The sequence below is a fragment of the Nilaparvata lugens genome, chromosome 2 (assembly GCF_014356525.2).
Source record: "Nilaparvata lugens isolate BPH chromosome 2, ASM1435652v1, whole genome shotgun sequence".
NCBI lineage: Eukaryota > Metazoa > Arthropoda > Insecta > Hemiptera > Delphacidae > Nilaparvata > Nilaparvata lugens.
Window position 1 is genome coordinate 75,961,057 of NC_052505.1, and position 23,072 is coordinate 75,984,128.

The 23,072-nt window shown below is 34.7% G+C and overlaps 1 protein-coding gene across 1 annotated transcript in view; it reads right to left on the reverse strand.

The window, feature by feature from the left end:
- LOC111047862 (obscurin) overlaps positions 1-23,072 on the reverse strand; it is a 210,177-nt gene that overhangs the window by 170,656 nt on the left and 16,449 nt on the right. Inside the window, 3 exon segments of the mRNA XM_039420189.1 lie at positions 1,492-1,662; positions 3,675-3,788; positions 4,915-5,058. Of these exon segments, the coding sequence (XP_039276123.1) occupies positions 1,492-1,662; positions 3,675-3,788; positions 4,915-5,058 (429 nt within the window).

Consider the following 23,072-nt stretch of genomic DNA (forward strand, 5'->3'; position numbering starts at 1 on the left):
GAGAAACTACGGAATATCTAAAGGTGCGTACAGATATACGCGCCGCGAACATGAGCTATTCACTTTTAATCAGCTGACTATATCTGTATTTTTACATAACGAAAAGATACTGATATGAAAAGCTTGGCATCAGCTGATTGAAAGTGAATTGCTCATGTTCGCGGCGCGTAATTCTGTAAGCACCTTTTGACAGACCTTCCCTGAACAGCTCATCTCATTACATGGAAATGTTGAGTGGAATCTTCATTTACCGGACCTGTGACTTGTGACTATTTTTATGGGCCAGCTATTGGCACGTGAGAACATAAAAAATACGTACACTTGAAGCCCTGTGTGAGGTGATGGCATAATAACACAATAAATTAGATTGAAACTCCGTATAAAGGTCCGAACCCACTAGAACGTATCATACCATGACCGTGCCCGTACCGACACATGCAAAAAAATATTCTTTGCATCATTTGATATGTAATGCACCCATTAGACCGTTCCGTCACCGGCCAAGCACGGAGCGTGCCATGCACGTCCAGGTCAACATTTGTCGGCCAGTATATTTTGTCTGTGACGGAACGGTCCTTGCATGGCACGTGACGCCTGCAAACCCCGTTGTAACCGCGTATGCACCGCGTTGGTAACCAGTTCACCGCTACATTCTCTTGCTAACTGACGCGTTCCCAACAACTTCTGACCGGGCATCATACGCGTATCATACGCGTATCATACCCGTATCATACGCGTACCATACGCGTAATGTACTGGCATAGACCGCTGTTGATCCGGTGTAGTGGGCATAGTTGTTATTTTACGTGCCTGGCATGGTCTGACACGGTCCGTGTCTGATACGTTCTAGTGGGTTCGAACCTTAACGCTTCAGAGGAGCATGGACAACTTATTCTAACAATTTCTACAGAAGTGTATTTAAAAATCAGACGTCTTTTACGGATGTTATTTCTCGTACGTAATTTAATAATCTCTAATTATCAAAATGGCAACATCCAAGGTGCATAGTGGAGAAAAATTATTTGAGTTTCATTCAAAAAACAGTATGTAACAGCAGTTCCAAATCATCCATACTTCATCGCCCAACTCTGTATAATAAAAAATAATATCACTTCTATATTCCATGCATTTCCCCTCAAATACAAGTGTAAAAACTGCAGTTTTGCAATAAAATTAGTGCAGAAAAATATTTATTGGACATGCTTTGTATTTATAAGGAACGCATTTTTTCACTTGACAATAATTATTTTTGTACTTTTTCACATCATATTGAAAAAAACTAGTGCGATCCGTTTTTATTTGTTTGATCTATTAAAGCACTCTAACTTTACACTTTGACTCTGAATCGACATTCAAGATTAATTCTTTTCAAGATTTAATTTAATTGAAACAGAGGTTCCTCAGAGCCCCTGGAATAATTTATTCCAAATTCAAAGCTTATTAATTTGAGTTTTGACACCAATGGGTGTTTGAAATTATAATAGCACTTACGAGTTGTGAAGTTCAGCAATTTGTTTTAGATTTCCAAATATCAACTCTTTGTTTTCACGTACTATTGTCGGTACACTCTTGCTGTCCAATGGCTTTAAGTAATGATCAACAACCTGTTGAATATCTCTGCCAAACTCTTCTTCTGTTTCAACAAGTTCACTAATCACAGCCCTGAAAAATAATACAAAAATAATTGGTCACATTCCGATATTACAACTCTTAACTAAACATTATTTTCATTGCCTTTTCCATTGATTCCGAAACATTTATTATATGCAGTCTCAATTTAAATGAAAAGAACGATCATTTGAAATTGGAATTATTCATTATCCAAAGAATACATAGTATTATTACATTTGAAATAGATAAATTTTGGAGGCTCCTCTCATGGGCACATGTCTCTGATTTCATGAACTTATTGTCAACTTTTTAACAGTTTATTTACTATTTATGAAAGAAATCGTGCACGTATACATCGCAGTTTTTAATGGACCAATAAGTCATATTTTTCAAATATAATCATGAATTTAGAATATAACTCTTGCGAACATCAACTACGATATAAAAAATGAATATCTAATGATAGTCCAGTAAAGGAAAGATTATAAAGGGAAAAGTTGGGAAGACAAATTTTTACCCCGCAGTTCTAGGGTAGTAAGGAGGTAAAAATATCAAAAGTCCCCACCCCTACCCCTTGCGCTAAGCAACATTTCCTGCAAATTCCTTTGTCAATTATTGGTCTATTGTTGCAAAAATGGATATTTCACACTCAACACTAAAGCTGCTGCAAAAAAGGAAATTCGTAAAAGTGTAAAATTGAAGAGAATTCAATGCTCTATTAGCTTATAATCAGCATGGATTTTTCCCTTCGATTTTAAAAAAGTTATGAGTGCAAAAACAGAAAAAATTGATGGCAAACGTGTTTTTTTTTCAAAAATGTCACACTTTTAAGAGCGGATATCTCGAAAACTAGAGGAGATATAGAAAAATTCTGGAATGAATATTGTAGGAAATTATGTAAGCTTTTGTTTGTTATATGACAGTCAAGTCCTTAGGATACATAGTTTTTGAATTTTATGCGAGAAACCAAAAAATGGTACCTTCAAACCACCCCCACCCCCTTAGCACATGGAGTAGGGGTGGGGACTTTTGATATGTTTACCTCCTTACTACCCTAATCAAAACTGCGGAGTCAAAAAATTGTCTTCCCAACTTTTTCCCTCTTTTGAGCGTTCATTGCCTGGACTATGAGCTCAGGCTCCAGGCTCAGATCTGGCTTTCAGTTCGTAGGCATCAAACGCATTTTAGGACATCCAACGCATGACTTGATTATTGTTTCAGAGCAGCCTTGACCGAAGAATTTATGTGATCATCCGAGACACGAGAGTGGTCCGAGAAAAATATCTTGGCTGGCCGAGGATCGAGCCCAGGGCCTCTGGTTTACAAGGCCAGCGTCTCATTCGCTCAACTCTAATTATCTACAAACCAGTACATGGTATATCAGCAAAAATAAAGTAAGTGTTTATCTTGAAATGATGTAAATAAAATAATTTTCCTTTAATAATAGCTGTCATACATTCATCAACTCAATGAGCAATTATTAACAATTCATATAAGGTAACTTTAGCATTGATTATTCTTTTTCCTTAAACTATTGATTATTGAAGCTTCTAAAATGTTGAGTATTCTTGAATTACAATAGCACATTACGATTTCACATTCTAATACCCGGTTGCACAAAGGTTTGGACTTTTAAACCAAATCAAATGGCACGAGAGCCAATCAGAGAAGCCTTATTCTCAGAAAACCCTTCTCTGATTGGTTCTCGTGAAAATTTAATCATGATTGAAATTTAACAGGCTTTTGTGCAATCTGGCCGTATAGTATTATTTACAGACACTCACTTAGTGCACTTGAAAGTTGATCATCCGTATACAAACATTGAGATTGGCCACGAAAAACAAATAATTAAATTCATATACACCAAATAAAGTCAAAATGGAAAATCTAAAACTGCATTTAATTTCATTAATTAAATTAGCTTACTGCACCAATATTTCTTTTATTATAGGTGATTCATCACGTCTGATGAACACCAGGAGAACATGAAAAATTGAATAGATTCAAAACAAAGCAGAATTATTATTGATAATAATAATAGTGATAACCAAAAGCTTTCTTACTCTCGTCTGTAACGTGCTTCTTTAGGATTTTCCGGAGGATCTTCATGTAGTGTTAGCAAATTAGCAGGGACCCAGCCTTGTCGACTTGGATCATTTGCTATTTGGACTAACCACCTGCAAAAGCAAATAACTTCTTTGAATCAAGATGATATTGAACTTCAAGTTTTGCAATTCCATTAGAAATATTGTGTTGTACTGTATTCCTGCTTATGGCAATGCTCAAAATATTTTAGGAAAAATTCTAGAGATAGAAATAATGAAAATGATAAGGGAAATCTCATTTTGTATGATGCAACAAACTTTGCAATCTACCGTATCTTATTTAATAATTTATAAACTCATCTATTTCAATATTCATGACAAACTGCTAGTTATTAATTCGTTTTGAACTATTTTTGACAACACTATACAGTCAAGGGTTTGAATGAAAGTCATGAAAATGGATTTTAAAAATCTGAAAGCGCTCCACACGTGAATACTAGTTTTTAAAACTTTTATTCAAAAACTTGACTGTAGTGACGTCAAAAATAGTTCAAAAACGAATAATTTATAAAATTAAAATTCACTTGTTCTGATTTCAAACAAACTTAATAGTAATTTAAATAATTCCACAAATGTCGCAGTATCTGGAAAAAAAATGAAAACTACCTTGATGAATTCATGGGTGTCATGCCAATTGACAGAATCCCAAACGACCGAAAAGCTATATTCACCCAAACAGCCGAAAACTACTTTTTCCCACTAGACAGAACTAATGAAATATTGAAACTGGAACTTTCTCATTCAGCCGAATCCCAAATGAACGAAAACTTTAGAGAATTTTCCCAATCGACAGAAAACGTTGTTTGCCGTATTGAGCCAAAAGTATGAGAGTCCCAACTGACTGAAAGTGATAGGTTCCCCAAACGACCGAAAGTGATAGGATTCTCAAACGACCGAAAATTTCTCTAGTTTGTCGCAAATGACCGAAAGTGTTCGTCCAAATGGGAAAATGAATTTTTCGGCTGGATGGGAATCCTATCACTTTCGGTCGTTTGGGATTCTGTCGATTGGGACCCTACGCTAACTATACTGGTACTTAAAATAGTCATTCAAATAACAATCAAAACTTAATAGTCATCTAAATAATACTATTTGTGAGTGCAGTCGATTTTCAACAATCATTCATAAGGTGTCATGAATTAAATATTCATCAGATGTCTTAAATATCATAAGGTGTCATAAGGAGATGTGTTCTCACCTCATGTCGGCGAATGTTTGTTTATGGCGAGAATCGGCGTGTTTTCGGCGAGGTCGAATCGACATTTTGTGTTTGGCGGCTGCGTTGTCCAGTAGTGCCACTTCATCTTGTCCCAGATCCAGGTCTGGATCCAGTTTCGGCTTTCTGTCGACAGAAACAAGAAAAATATTAGCAACTTTTCAACACTTCTATTAATTTTATTTGATTTGGTTCCTTATTTAGAATCAGTGAAATTAGACATAAATGTTTCACAGGGTTTGTCAATAAGTTATCATTATTGAGTAAGATTTTCTAATGTTCATATTATTTAGTTCTTGGAATTAGTGTTTTGAAAAAGCACAACATAAATAAAAGACTCAAACCAGATTTCGACCACTAAAGCCAAACACATATCGATTTTTGGATGAACGATTTTTTGCCGTTCTTATAAAATCTACCAGATTGATGAGATCTGGATCACATCATATGTTTGTCGAGTTATCTTCAATCTGATAGAATTTATAAGGACGGCAAAAAATCGTACGTCCGAAAATCGATGTGTGTGTAAGGCTAGCTATACATACATCGATTTTTGTTTGTACGGATGATTTTTGCCGTCCTTATAGATTCTATCAGATCAAACATATGATGTGTGTCAAGTTCCGTCTAACCTGATAGAATTCGTAAGGACGGCAAAATATCGTGCGAACAAAAATCGATGTGTGTGCTTAATCCCTAACTGAGCTCCAAGAACCTCATGGAAACAATTTCAACGCTTCAATATTTTTTGAAAGGGACAATGAATTACTGCATTAAATTTTCTTTTCATACCAGCATTTTACCAGTAGAATTAAAAATTCAATTACTCTTTATCAGGGATTGTCCTGTATATAAGCTAGACTATGGATCTGACTTCACTTTCTCTGTTACTTTTTGAAGCAGACATTTCCAATACAAATGAGCGAGATGTGAGATAATCTATTATAAAAACGATCATTCTTCTAAAAAATTCAGAGTAAAAAACCGATGAAGGGTGAATGTAATCAGTTGGAAAAATGGGTCGAAAAAATGTAAAAGATTAAATGGGTTGTTAGAATTATGCTCCAGGAAATATCCAAAATACAACCGACTTTTATCAGGCGATTTTAACATAGACACAATAAAAGATTCAATAACGCGGTCCAGGTTTTTAAATATACTGCACTCTTCCAATCTACACTTGCATTTCGTGAATGCCACCAGATTAACACCTGTCTCTCGCACGTGCATTGACAATGTTCATTTACATGTACAACGTACATTCTTCGACAGTTAATATTTTGGTAACGCACTGGCAGTCTATATGTGGATATGTGCTTCATTGCCGGAAGACGTCGCTCAAACGGCCTTACAATTTGCATGCCACACTTCTAGTTGACAAAACATCCAACTACAATACTGAGTAAGATTCATGAGTGTACGTAAAATTTGTCTGTGTTCTTCCACTGTCAATAATTACAGTAGTGTATACATTTTTTGGACCCCTATCTGTAAATGGTGAATTATCACTACCGTGTATTATATAACCGCAAAAGCCAAAAAACTCACAGCCAAAAGTGGTGGTTTACAGCGAAAATTGTACCTAAAATTTTATAGAGGACATAAACAAGGCTACTGTATGTCAAGAGATCCTTGACAGTAGGCTATTGAATTTTGGCGTTCAATAAGTCATAAGCTATATTCAGTTCCTCATTGTAAAAAGTTTTACAGTTCAAGAGAATTCCAATTATGATAACTAATATTCAACCCTGGATTATTTATAAATAGTATAGTATTGATAGATAAATATTCATTAACTATTGATAATGTCAAGAAATATGGGGTTGTTTTCTGGGGCAATTTGTGTGGTATTATCGAGATATCCAGACTTCAGAAATGGGCGTTAAGAGTAATAGCAGGAGAATCAATAAGAAATAGATGTCGGCCACTTTTTAAGGAATTTAAAATCCTACCATTGCCTAGCCTATACATCTTTGAAACTATATGTTTCATAAAAAAAGATGAGAGTTCATTCAATACGGGAGCATTATTCCATAATTATGAGACAAGATACAGGCGAAACATAAGGGATGATGCCCATCATACGGCTCTATATGAGCGAGGTGTAAAAAGCTCTGGTATAAGATTATATAATAGCCTATATTACTACGACGTCTGAAGGAAATCACAGGTAGGGAGTTTAGAGCACAATTGGAAAGGGAGTTACTGGATATGTCTCTTTATTCAAGGGAGGAATTTATTGCTCATTACGAGCAACGTTTGGGAAGTTGGGTTAAAAAATATTAACATATTGACTAGTTAGATAATGGACTTAAAATTTGACGAATCAAGCCCCCTCCATGGACATGCACATTTGAAAGACAGGAAAAAGAGATGGAAGTAACCAACATGAGAATGTTGAGATAGTTGTGTGGAGTTACAAGGAAAGACAAGATAAGGAATGAGTTGATTCCAATAAAGGTTAGCACAGTAAAGGTTGATCCACTGGGTAAGAAGATGCAGGAGGCAAGGATGAAGTGGTAGTGGTTTGGTTTGGTCATTTACAGAGCCGGGACCGGGAGGCAGGTAGGGCGGAGAGTGCAGCATTTGGTTTTGGATGGGATGAGAGGACGTGGAAGACCAACCATGATATGGAAAGGTAGAATAAATAGCAGCTGACTTGCAAGAGAACGGTTGAAGGAGAGAGGAAACATTGGACAGGGTGTTGTGGAGAAGTAGACTGCGAGGAGGGAATGCCAACCCTATTTAAATGGGAAAAATGCGAAGTATAAATAAATGACTAATTTTTCCAACATCTATTCAATGTTTATTCAATTTTTTTCATTCATCTAGAAAAGCTGGTTAATTATACAACTATTTAGTAAATGATAATATAGATGTAACAAATTTCCAGACCAACCAACTGTACGTTAACGTTTGTCAATCTTATTGCTCAATTTGAAAGTTTCATCTGGAGAAAGGCTCACGATTATACTGGTACATCAGTATATGAACACCAAAATTGGCATAAGTTTTATCAGTTCTCTATTTAGTATCAAATTGCACTCTAATTAGACACTAGAATATTATTATAATGATGTACCCTTAATGTACAACCCAATTTAAATGGGAAAAAGGCGAAGTATAAATAAATGACTAATTTTCTCAACATCTATTCAATGTTTATCCTATTGGGTTTATTTTATTAGGTATTCCCTTTAGGGTTTTAATTGATGGTATTGTTTTACATTGACAGCAATACAGAATGTATGAAACTGAAGAATTTTGTGAAGTGTTATAGATATGGGAAATATCACACTAGATGATATTTGACTAATGTTTGATATAATAAGTGATATTTGATATAGTGACTAACAATATTCTGATTCAAATTGTAAAAACAGAGTTTTATTTTGTCACATCCACATTTATTAGACATTAATATACAGAACTGCAGTTTCGTGTTGAAACCAACACATCGAAGTGATGCTTGAAAATTCCACAATATTAATTCTGATTCTACAAATTTTATATTCTGTTTCCTCACACTATGAAATATGATCATAGCAGATTCCTACATCATTATGGCTACCTATCACCAAATACGTGAAATTTGAGAGATTAAAGTTGATTCATCAAATACAGCAAAACTTTACTAGGAGATCTCTACCTGTTCTTCATCTGTCAGCTCTGCTTGGTGGTAGACCAAGGATATTTGGAAGTATTCCCAAAATTTTAACATTCTCCAAAGTTTCAAAAAAGTCAAGGAACTCTGTGATTATCAAGGATTGCAAATGACGGAAAACTACAGATCATAGAATAGCAGCAGTGTGATTTCAATAATTTAAAATAAGGATGAATAATGAACTTCAACCCATCCCACAAAATTCATGAGTTACATTATTATTCTAATTACCTTGATATAAACTTCACGAGTACACTGAAAATTGTAAATTCTATTGCTTGCTGACATAAGAATGATTATTAGTTTGATAAGAATTGATAGAACTAAATATAGAAATTCACAAGATGATTTTCGAATCAAGTATCAAAAAGGATAAATGAGGATTACAGTTAAAGTTTAAAGGTTTTAATTCACAAGTCACAACTTCCCACGTTTTTGATGTGCCAATGAATGGATTGAACTCTCAAAATAAACTGTGAATAAAATGATAGTGAACGAGAGATTCAGTGGCTAATTTCAGCAGTCATTTATTGCAGTAACTAACCTCGTCTTCGATTTTTAATACTAGGTCTCTCAACAGCACAATTACCGGGTAATGGTGCATGTGATCAGACAGCCTGGAATAGATGTTGTGCTGCCAAGGGTAGCGTTTCATACCACTTTCTAAAAATACGGCATTTAAGTGCTGCATCAAAGTCCTCGTTTTAATTAAAACCAGGGTTGAACGGAAAAAATCGAATATATTTTTAATAGAAAGGGAGTAATAGATTATCTTTAAAGAAAGATAGATAGGCCTATAATGATGTTGATTCCAATGTTGCATTCTTCTGAGATCACTTTCAGCCAGAATGATTTTCAATTCTATCTACATCTTCCTAGATCCTGAGAACGAAAGTCAAAAATTGTGTTTAAAACATTCCCTCCAAATTCCTTTATCAAATGGTCTATTGTTGTAAAAATGGAGATTTCATACTCAACACTAAAGCTGCTGAAAAAGGTGTAGGGAAATTCGTAAAAGTGTGAAATTATAGGTATGTCATCCAAGGATGGACTTATTGTAAATGTTAACTTTCAATCGTGATAAAAAATCCCTGAATAGCCTATATTAAAATAAACTACATAAACTATTTCAGATGGGGAATAATAGTTAACTTGTGAATTGCATAGGTAGTTCTTATTTGTGTAGGATTTCCTTTACTCATTAATCAATTGAATCAGACTCAGCCTATTTTTTCTTCAATGTCATAATTATATATTATGATTGTAGTATTTTGTACATTAAATAAATGGAATCACAATGTAATTTCACCTGAACATGAGAGACACACTCATGCAAGGCCCACTTCACACAAAAGTGGCTTATGGCATGGACGTGGCGCGGACTTAAATCTCTTCCACGCCACTCCTATATAAGCATATGCCTCAATGCAAATAGAAGAGACACATCCCTTCTGTTTGCATTAAACCATGTTATATAGACGTGAAAAAGTCCGAAAAGTGCCATATGCCACTTCTGTTTGAATTGAGCTTGAAGGATAGTGATTGTAAAACAAGAAAAAAATCACCTTACTCAACGATAAATTGGCTTCATAGGACATTTAATTTTTCTCGTGTATAGAATACAGAAAATATTATTAAACTGTTACATTTATCAGCCATTGTATTACCATCTTCCCAAGTAGTTAAGAACAACAAGGAACAGAAATAAATCAAAACTATTTTATAACACAGACTAATATACACTAACATACACTAATAGGCAGCTGTTGTAAATATAAGAACGTACACACTGGAGTGTGATAACACACAGCTTGACACACTCCTGCTTCGGATTCTGATGTTCAACAGAATGCACTGTGAGAAAAATGATTAATCTGAGCAAGAGAATAACGGCAAACAGCATCAGCCCAGTGAACAGCATGGGAGGAGTGTACACTGTCAAGATACTCTTTTCCGACCCAGAAATAGAATTAGCTTATTTATTCTACTAAATTAAATTTAGTGGATTCTAACGACTCAGCAACTGACGTAAACAGAAGGTCTCCATCAAGATTGCGCTATAAATTTCATTGATTCAAAGTCTCTAGTTTGCTACAGTAGTCCCCATTAAAAACAGATAAGAAAAGTTAAGATGAAAAATCTTGTTGAGCGACTCGAAGTATTATCAACTAGATCAATCATTATTTTCTATGAGTCACAACCTTGGTGGATATTCTACAATAGGCACCCTTAATATTTTTTGAACGAGCCTAGCGAGTTACTAATTTTGACTTGAGGCTTCAGTTTGGGTTTATGTATCTATCTACTATCTATTATATTATTATCTATTCAATGATACATAAAACACAATTCATTGAAATGAATGGGGAAGGACCAGCAGACACAGCCCAAGATATGTTCGAAGATAAGTTTCGAATGCTTTCATCAATCAACTTCATATTCCAACACCATTATACCAATCGAGTTCGTTATCCTTTTGGAGGAAAAAAGGTTATATAACATTGGAAGTGCATGAGAAGAAATTTGTAGTAATTTATGCTTACATATCACGAATCAGCAGTCATGCTGGATTGCATGGAATAATGAATACCTCGATGTAACTTAAACTATTTTTCTGACATTCCATACTTCGTTCAATAAACCGGCTGACAGAATATAAGAGTAATAGAACGAAAATGCTGTACTAATATAGACCTGTATCCTATACTATTAAACGAGCAACTTCTGTTTATATGTTTAGATGTTTGGATGTTTATATGTTTGTATTTTTCGAAAATGGCTCTAACGATTCTCACGAAATTCAGAACATAGTAGGTTTATAATAAAGATTCGATTGCACTAGGTCTCATCCCTGAGAAAACTCGCTGAAGGACATTAAAAGGATAATTATTATTCATCCTTGGAAAAACATCTGATAATAATTATTTCGTCGTCTGTTGGTGATGGAAGTGAGTGAGCGAGTTCATGTGTGTGGGACTGTGTCAAAAAAATGACTCAGCTGTTGAACTTTTGTAATCATTCAATCAGGTACCTACTTAGTGCCGGTTGCAAAAAAGCCGGATTATTTTTAATCCTGATTAATTCCAGAAGATCCATTTTGAAATGGTCTTCTCTGATTTGGTTTACGTGAAGTTAATCAGGATTAAAATTTAACCGGCTTTTGTGCAACTGGGCCTTTGTGAGGGAAATTTTTGCATTCCTCTGGGAATTAATCTCAATTTAATGTTATTAGATGGAACACTTCTGTATAAATGTTATTATAATTTCTTCTTTTGTAATAAATTTTTTATGCTTTTGTACTCCAGAGCGAAGCTCGGTCCCCGATATTTATAGACTAAATTAAAGATATTTATAGGCCTAGAAATAATTTTCATTTGCGATTTATTCAATTCAACATGTCAACGAACTTGATCTGAAGAATGTGTCCAAAAAGATGTGTTAAAAATTTCAAGTCCATTAGTAAAAGCCTTCTTCAGTTAGATTAACTTATTTTGGTCAGGTTGTAAAGAACCTTCTCTTCCTTCAAGTCATCCTAATCTAAAAAATCCATATTCTTGAAACATGCACTCGTACCAATTAGGCTAATCAACTAACGAAATTTGTTTTCTATATAATTATTTTAAATTGTATAGGCCTAATATATTTTGCTGGAGATGATGCACATATGAGCTCTAGGCTTGTGCGTGGGAAATGAGACGGATGATGGGTGGTGGGTGATGAGATATGAGTGAACCTACAGCTGTAGGTGGGTTCCGAACCACCTTGAAGCGAATTCTCATCTAATGAATATCATTTAGAGGAGTTCGGCTCTTGAAGTGGTTACCCTTACAAAGGGGGTTGCTAGCGCATGGAGCTTAACTTATCTGATCGATAGCTTATCAGCGCTACCACGAAACCAAATCACTTCCCGATATAGATTATAATTTTATAAATTATAGATTTCAATCTATCTAAAGTAGTATTGTTCACACTCCTATGATACTACGGTGTATACTAAATTAAGAAAAAGTTAAGAATTTATCAACAAACCAGTTCCAAAACTAATTCTATGTATATTTCGGTCTCATCGGTCATCGTCGAGACAAAATTGGTGGAATTCTTCACTTTAGAAGTGGGTCTGTACAAAATGTCGTAACCTTGGACTGTTGCCATTAATTCAGTCACTTAGGTTAACTATATCCTCGTTTGGACAGTTTATTTACGGATGCCATCTAAATATAATGCAGTGAATTTTCTTTCTATTTACAAGAATACTATTATAGCTCCTTTTATAGAGTGCTTTGAATCTAAACTAGAAATACCTGAACAGCTGGTGAATAAGTTGAAGGTGAGGGACGCCGAAAACAAATGTTATTAATCCCTTGAGAAACAATGCGACACACTAACAATCAACTTTTAGGCTTGGCGCACACCAGTTAGTCAAGACAAGGCAAGAAATGATCAGACACGTTTAGTCACAATACTTCACATATAGTCGAACCTCTCTATAACGAACCTCCACTTAACGAAATCCTCTACACAACGAATTTTCATCTGGTCCCATGGCATTTTTGAGTTTTGGCTGCTTATTTGCCTCTATTTAACGTATTTTGGACCTCTCAACTACAAAGTTTTCTCTTGACTTCAACATACAAAGTGTAGTGTGTATAGGAAGCAGACGGTTATTTTCAAGGAAAGGAATTTTTTAGTTTCAGCAGAAAGGTCAATAGACTAAAAATAATGGCAATTCAAGTAGGAAGACGATAGGGTGGTAGACAGTCAATAGAGGGTGAAACACATATCGGAAATTGAATGCAAGTTACTGGAAATTGAATTCCAAGAACTTGTCATTATTGTAGACCAGGCAGGTGAACGACTGGACTTCCCCATTCTTGCATTTGTCACACATTTGAATTCTTTAAACTGACTATGATGATGATAGCTGTGACGAACCATCTAATAGTAGTGTAAAGAGTTGAAAAATATTCCTACAGAGTATGTACTTTGATTAAACTCTACAAATAGTACAAATCAAGCTTTCTGAAAATGAATTGATGAGTTTACTTACTTATTACATTTTATAAATATTCAAAAAACATGTTTTTTTATTCTAAACTTCATGAATTTTCAAATTTCCATATTAATATTGGCCTAATAGGTACCCTACCTACGTTCGCGATGATATGTTCTACGTACCATATTCATTTATTTACCACCATGATACGATATTATAAGATCCATAGGATCGTGGCGGTTTTCTTGACAGAATAACCTCTCAATAACGAATACCTCTCTGCAGCGAATTTTTTCTCGGGATAATCGACTTCGTTATACAGAGGTTCGACTGTAGTTGCTTATAAAGACATGTCTATTCGCAATGACTAATCAGTGTGAGTTGCGTCATAAGCAACTAAGTGAAGTATTGTGACTAAACGTGTCTTGTCTTGTCTTGACTAGTCACGTTTAGTCACAATACTTCACATTGTTGCTTATAAAGCAACACCATAGAGAAACAATAGCGTAAGTAGATATCCCATGGTATAGGGCGTTTATGTCGCAACTTTTAATGTTATCTCAAGTCGATTACTATCGATTATTGTAGATTTTTACTGTTTTGGCCGGGTGAGAGTGTATGAACGGCACAATATGAGAGACTACCAGCGTCACACATCTTTTTGGGAAAGAAATACGTGGACTATCGGCTTGAGATAACAGCAAAAGTTGCGACATAAACGCCCTATACCATGGGATATCTTGTACTGGAATAAAAATTGTACCACACAAACAATCAACTTTAGGCTTGGCGCACACCAGTTAGTCAAGACAAGGTAAGAAATGATCAGACACGTTTAGTCACAATACTTCACATATAGTCGAACCTCTCTATAACGAACCTCCACTTAACGAAATCCTCTACACAACGAATTTTCATCTGGTCCCATGGCATTTTTAAGTTTTGGCTGCTTATTTACCTCTATTTAACGTATTTTGGACCACTCAACTACAAAGTTTTCTCTTGACTTCAACATACAAAATGTAGTGTGTATAGGAAGCAGACGATCATTTTCAAGGAAAGGAATTGTTTAGTTTCAGCAGAAAGGTCAATAGACTAAAAATAATGGCAATTCAAGTAGGAAGACGATAGGGTGGTAGACAGTCAATAGAGGGTGAAACACATGTCGGAAATTGAATGCAAGTTACTGGAAATTGAATTCCAAGAACTTGTCATTATTGTAGACCAGGCAGGTGAACGACTGGACTTCCCCATTCTTGCTTTTGTCACACATTTCAATTCTTTAAACTCACTATGATGATGATAGCTGTGACGAACTATCTAATAGTAGTGTAAAGAGTTGAAAAATATTCCTACACAGTATGTACCTACTTTGATTAAACTCTACCAATAGTACAAATCAAGCTTTCTGAAAATGAATTGATGAGTTTACTTACTTATTACATTTTATAAATATTCAAAAAACATGTTTTTTATTCTAAACTTCATGAATTTTCAAATTTCCATATTAATATTGGCCTAATAGGTACCCTACCTACGTTCGCGATGATATGTTCTATGTACCATATTCATTTATTTACCGCCATGATACGATATTATAAGATCCATAGGATCGTGGCGGTTTTCTTGACAGAATAACTTCTCAATAACGAATACCTCTCTGCAGCGAATTTTTTCTCGGGATAATTGACTTCGTTATACAGAGGTTCGACTGTAGTTGCTTATAAAGACATGTCTATTCGCAATGATTAATCAGTGTGAGTTGCGTCATAAGCAACTAAGTGAAGTATTGTGACTAAACGTGTCTTGTCTTGACTAACTGGTGTGCTCCTAGCCTTAGGGTGGGCACACACCAGTTAGTCAAGACAAGACTAGTCACGTTTAGTCACAATACTTCACATATTTGCTTATGAAGACATGTCTAATTTCAATGACTAATCAGTGTGTGTTGCATCATAAGCAACAATTGTGATTAAACGTGACTAGTCTTGTCTTGACTAACTGGTGTGTGCCCACCCTAAGGCTAGGCGCACACTAGTTAGTCAAGACAAGACAAGACACGTTTAGTCACAATACTTCACATAGTTGCTTAGAAGCAACACACACTGATTAGTCATTGCAATCAGACATGTCTTCATAAGCAACTATGTGGAGTATTCTGACTAAACGTGTCTTGTCTTGTCTTGACCAACTGGTGTGTGCCTAGCCGAGTGCACTTCATGCGTTAAACTTAATTAATGAGAAAAAAGGGTGTAGTGAAGTATATAACGAGAAGCTTCTATCTGTATTAGATAGGGTATACTTCCTGAAAAAGATGATGATGATGATGATGATGATTGACAGCTATTAAATGGGGAAACTTGTTCCACGAATTTCAGTGTTGGAAAGAATCGCGTTGATGCGGTTGTATGTTGGAATCTCATTTAATCATATTATTATATTGTGAAAAGTTTTCCATGATTACTAACATAAAATTTAATATTGATGAACAAATCTCAATACTTGGTTCATTATTGTTCATGTACTGTGTCTCTGTAATATGTTCATAAGAATAATTATCTATATGATATGTTTTACGAATATTATTTCTACACTATTGAACAAGACCATCCATGAAGCACGTAGCCGTGACGTAATAATCACGCTCAACATAACATTAAATAATGTTTAATGTCTACAGACAAAATAGACATGATAAGTGTGCACATGACTACATCTTAGATACGGGGGTAAGATTTGCAACTATTTTCTTTATAGACTATATCGTAACCAATAGAAATGCAATAAAGGAGATACAATTATGTTATGTAGTCTGAAATTCCTGTTTTAGGAAATTGTCAGGACACACTTGTCTGATGAGTTTGATTGATCATACAAAGATATATTCAAGAAAAAATCTGGTGATACACTCACACAACTTTCCTTGCTCATATTTGAAACTACGATCAGACTTCTGTATATGTGTATATATAATTGTTTTCAGAGAACTTTTTCTTTGTGTGAATTGTGAAATTCGATGATTTTTTTTTAGTCGTCATTTTTTTAAAGTCGTAAAAACAGCTGTTCTACAGATGAAATATCTCGACTATGTGTTCTTTTTATGAACTGCGCTACCTACCTACCTCATGCACGAGAAGGAGGTCACTAAGTCCATTTCTCAAGGATGGGGTGGACCCCCCATTGGTTTCCCAGAAAGGAGACTCATGCCAGTTGATAGAGCTGATAAATAACTATACATGGTATGAATTTGAAAGAAATCGGTCAATTTATATTTGAGAAAATCGTGAAAAACATGGTTTTTTTAGTAATTATCTGCCATTTTTCTCAATAATATTACGGAGCTCCTGCAATTTTCCCAGAAATGAGACTCATGTCAGTTGATAGGGCTTATGAATAGCTCTATCTATGGTATAAATTTGAAGAAAATCGTTGAAGCCGTTTTCGAGAAAACCGTGAAAAACATGGTTTTTTAGTCATTATCCGCCATTTTTCTCAAGAATATTACGGAGCTCCTGGAATTTTTCCAGAAATGAGACTCATGTCAGTTGATAGGGCTTATAAATAGCTATCCATGGTATAAATTTGAAGAAAGTCGTTAGAGCCGTTTTCGAGAAAAACGTGAAAAACATGGTTTTTTAGTAATTATCCGCCATTTTTTCCGCCATTTTGAATTCAATTTTATTGAATTTCTTATTGTCAGATCCTCATGGTATAAGGACCTTAAGTTTAAAATTTCAAGTCAATCGGTTAATTAGGAATGGAGTTATCGTGTTCACAGACATACACACATACACACACACCACAGACCAACACCCAAAAATCATGTTTTTGGACTCAGGGGACCTTGAAACGTATAGAAAACTTGAAATAAGGGTACCTTAATTTTTTTTGGAAAGCAATACTTTCCTTACCTATGGTAATAGGGCAAGGAAAGTAAAAAACATGTTTTTCAACTCTACGATTTCCAGAATAAGAATCTAAAATTTTCCGAAAATTTCCAATTAATATCAATTTCAAGCAATATCCTGCTGTCAGCAAATAGACTTTTCACCACTTTCCAACCCCTACGTCCAACAAAACTCACCGCCAACATTCTTGTTTGTTAACAATAAAGCGAGAATGCTAGTCGTGTAGTGCATTCTAAAAACTTCTAGAACACAAATATTAACCACCAATATAAAATAAAATTCTCTGTTCTTGAATCGTTTGCCAAGGCAATGAACTCGAGCTATCAAAATGTAAAACCATTTTTTGGCAACCCTCTCCGAGCTATTGTAAGTGCCGTGAGACTCGTAGTGCGCACGCCTATAAGCACCACATTGATATGTTACACAACTTGTTTTTATGAAAATGACAATAACGTGATTTTATCAATGCATTTTCTGTTGAAAATTATTTTAATTTTCAGGACTTCTGAATATTCTATTTTTATTTGGATAGTTGTTGAAATTCAAAGTAAATTTTGATCCATTAATAAAGAAAGTCAAAATTGGCAAGGTATTTTCCATTCTTTTTTCAGCAAACCACATCATTTCAACAATTTTGTTTAATTATTTATTATGTTTTATTAATTGTAAATTGTTTTTCTCATTGCATTTATGTGTGTTATCAATAAATTGAATTGAAAATCAAACAGTCATCTATCAGAAACTATCAAGAATATTTTATCTAATGAATTTATTTGTTTTGTCTTAATATATTCGGTTGCATATCCATACTTTTTCACTATTGAAATTAAACTTGAATTTTAAAAACACTTATGGAGTGAAAATGCACTTACACTGGTAGTGACGATTGTTTCTACCTGTTGTGGGTCATCATCAGACTGTGGGAATTACTCTAATCTAATGATTTACTCTAATGATAAGAGTAAATTCCTACAGTCTGATGATGACCCACAACAGGTAGAAACAATCGTCACTACCAATGTAAGTGCATTTTCACTTCATAAGTGTTTTCAAAATTCAAGTTTAGTCTTAATATATATTTTTTTCTAGCTCCAATTTTTATACTGAACCATTGTAAGCCTTCAAAAGCATTAAAATAATGCAGAATAAATATTTTTTCATTGAATTTTAGGTTTAAAACTATAAAAGACAATTGCAAAAACCATAAATCACTTTTCATAACTCCAACATCAAGGCTTTCCACTTCCAAAAGACCTAGCTTACCACCATTGAATTACAAGGTACTTCAATCCTGGATTTCGCAACTATAAAATTAAATAATATATTGTTTGTTTGCGCAGGGAGAAAACATGCCTAGTGCAATAACAATAATAAGATCCGGCACATGTTTTAAATGTCAAATTAAATAACAGTTCAAAGCAGAAGTGCTAGTTCACTAGATAAATGTAGTAATGTCCTGCTACTTGGCAAGAAGGTTTGCGCAATTAAATGCTTTCAGTAACTTGCAACAATAACTCATTTGATTAAGATCCAGTTAACTATACTTAATTATTAGAACGGCGCATTATTGTCAAGATGAACCATTTGGAAGACTCTAAACTCGATGTATCTTGCTGCTTGGCGTGATTAGACAAATAATACTATACAACAATAAATCACACATAGTATGCTTTGAAAATTGGATTTGAATTGTGAAAAGTGAAAACCTAAATCTCTCACATATGCTTTTAGACCTTCATTGAATTTCGAAACAGAAACATAACTGCGTTTAACCTGTTGTTCATCTCTTAACTAGTAGTTCTGTGAACAGTAGACCTCGCGCTCAGTAAGTTACATTGACCTGTTGTTATGTTTTCTCAAAAATTAATAAATAATTTATCAATTTAAATGTCTAGAAAAAATCCTAAATAAATATAGAGCTTTCTGTCCTATGGTAACGTGACGTGACGTGACGTGTCGTCCCGGAATGTGAGTGTGAGCGCTGTTATCAGGTCTGGCTGCAACTGTCTACAAAGTTGATGGAAAGGTACAATTTTCAAGATGTTCGATGTTTTTGAACGGGTAGAATTATAGTCAATTATCTACTAACGTTGATGGAAAGATACATTTTCAAGATGTTCGATGTTTTTAAACGGGTAGTATTATAGTCCACTAGACAGCTGATTTATGATGAATAATTCTATAGTCTGATTTTTACTATAATATTGGCGTATGAAGGAGGCTCCTTTTTCCTTTTATATTATCCTTGACATGCAAAATTTCTAAAAAACCTTGTATATACGTCGACGCGCAATTTAAAAAGGAACATACTTGTCAAATTTCATGAAAATCTTTTACCGCGTTTCGCCGTAAATGCGCAACATATAAACATTTAAACATTAAGAGAAATGCCAAACCGACGACTTGAATCTTAGACCTCATTTCGCTCGGTCAATTATAGATGATTTAATCTTGAATAAATAAAAATAAATGTTATGATATTATTATCATGATTGGTAAGTTCCGATCTTATATATTTGAACCTTAATTTTAATGAATATTGAGAGATTAGACATAAATCATCCTTTTATTCGAAAAGCTATGGGAATCTGTACAATCTTTTAAGAATATATTTAATAATGATCTTATTTTGTACGTTTTATTAGGAACTTACATCATTATCAATTGGGACTTTTTATTTATAAATGACTTGAAATTTATATATATCTTTCTGAGATTCTTCAATTTCTAATAATTGATCTAGATAATCGCCGATTTCATTCTTGAAAACTTCTACAAACATTTTCAAGAGAAACTAGGCTAAAATCTTGTTGTTTTATTTCTTCTATTGTAATGATTTTGTGATGAATGAATGTTTCCTTACAGTGTGTTTCAAGAAGTGCCACTTACTAAAAGCACTACTCGAGTAAACTGGTGGATGGCGCAGATGTTTTGCAGTGGAGTCCACATTTCATAGGGGCCAAGTCAACTTGATGTCATTAGCGGAGAATTATTTAGAAAACAAGACATTCAAAACTTGACTATAATTAGAAGTTCATTTCATTCACTGTAGCTTAGTTTATTACATCTTAATTCAATGGAGAATTAGCTCAAGGTTTGCCTATTTTTCTCCCAATCATTTCAATGTAGTGTAATATTTTAAGAAATGAGAAATGAAGGAAGCTTTCGATAGTTCAGTGATGAATCTATAGTGAAGCATTTGGATCATGCTTATAAACTACAGATACGACAATAGCAACTAAAAGCAACTATCTACAGTGAATCAAAGTTGACGGTTCAATCGTCTTACCATCTCTCATGCTCCCAGTCTACTTTGGAAACAGAATGACAATTTCCACATGATAATGATGTAATTAATGTCAAAATTATGAATGATTCCCACACTACACCAGTGGAAAGAAATACAGAATTTTCCATAGGGAATATAAGACTATTGTTGAATTGCTAATAGAGAGATAAAGACAATTGCATTACTATTGGTCTTTGAGCTAAATAAGCGTTGATTGGCAAATTTTTAGTACTGCCTAGCATAGGTAAATCTTGACAATTTTCAATAATGATACTTGAAATTTAATGTAAAACTCACTTTAATGAAGAGATTAGTTATTGTGCCATCAAAATTTACCATTTATAAAAAAGCATCACAGCTCATTTTACTCGGAGAAATGTACCGAGAATAGCATGAATTAACATTGAAAAAGTGAATGTAAATCGAAAATATTTCAGTGGTTGTGGAGTGCTCTACAAAAGGAAATACTAGTATGATTACATATTCTCTTAAAACTTCCATCACCACTACAATTCAAAGAGGAGGCCAGTAGAGGTCATAGGCATGTTTGAACTAAATTTTAGTTGTTTCTGACGTGATTGCACATTTACAGTAAAATTTCATTAGATTTTCAACAAGGATTTCAAAACCTTGGATGATGAATGAAACTGTCAAAAAATTACGCCCAAATTTATATAAGGTCACACATCATCCAAAATAGGTTGTCTTGTAGTTCCTCAATTCACAAAATTTTCAGTCCAAGTATTTTCTCAAAGTAGATTTTCAATTAATTCCACGAGAATCCTTGAAATGCAAAATTTCGAAAAACCTTGTGTATACATCGACGCGCAGTTGAAAAAGGAATATTCCTGCCAAATCTCATGGAATTCTATCGACGCGTCTGGCCGTAATCGCGTTACAAACAGACAGACAAAAGCAAATCGAGTTGAAACAAAGACCTCACTACGTTCGGTCAATTATATTATGCGAACACACCTTACAATATAAGGTGAAAAATTGTCTGTGCACAATTTTCGGACAGTTTCATTCATCAAATTTCCTTCTGTTAATTAGTTCTTTGGTCAATATTTCAGAAGCAGGAGTCCTCAGTTCTACTTAAATGGCTTTAATTTGATATTTTAAATATTTTTTTCCTACAGTTACCTTGAAAAGTGGCCATTCCTGCACTGATTACAGAACGCAAAGAATCACTTTTCCGCTCTAGGCGGGAATAGTTATTTGTGCAACTAGTGCGCAAAGTGACAGTTTGCTGCATCGAAAGAAACGTTTACGCCCGAGCCGTAGGCGAGGGCGGAATGGTTTCTTGAGTGCAGCAAACGAACTTTGCGCACGTATTTCACATTAAATTTTTCCTACAGTTACCATTGAATATGAAAAGTGGGTAATTATGGGTAAAATTGCCTGAATAATGTAGTAGTGTTTGAATGGCGGGGGCAGCTGTGTGGTGTGTGCTGTGGTGGCACTGTGCTGTCGTTGTCCTTGGTTATAATATCTACTTAATAATTAGCGCGTTGTGCTTCGTTGCACCTCTGCTCACTATAGCAGCCACAGCAGTCACTGTTACCAACTTCATTTTGATTTTGCTGCACTGTTGCTCCATATAACCTACTAACTATTTTGCGTTGTCATGCTGCAAATCTGGAGTACGCAAAGTACTCACTTTGCGCACTAGTGCGGAAAAGTGATTCTTTGCAGCCTGCAATCAGTGCACAAATGGTCACTTTTCAGGGTATCTGTAGGAAAAATTTTTTTTCTGCACTCCAGATTTGCAACATGGCAACACAAAATAGTTAGTAGGTTATATGGAGCACCAGTGCAGCAAAATCAAAATTAAGTTGGTAACAGTGACTGTGGTATAGTGTTGTGGTGCACGTTATAATAATATTAAGGACAACGAGGACAGCCACCACATGAGTGACAGCCGCCTTCATTCATTTACTACTACATTATTCGATTTTAAATAAATTAAGGTTTTTATTAATAATAAAATTACACAGAAAAGCATTTGATGGATTTCAGGGAATTTTACCCATGATTACCCACTTTTCATATTCAATGGTAACTGTAGGAAAAATTTAATGTGAAATACGTGCGCAAAGTTCCTCTGCTGCACTCAAGAAACCATTCCGCCCTCGCCTACGGCTCGGGCTTAAACGTTTCTTTCGGTGCAGCAAACTGTCACTTTGCGCACTAGTTGCACAAATAAGAAATATAGCCTACTCGACTACTGCGCATGCACTTAATGAACCCTACAGTCCCTTCTACACATGCCTAAATTTCACGATT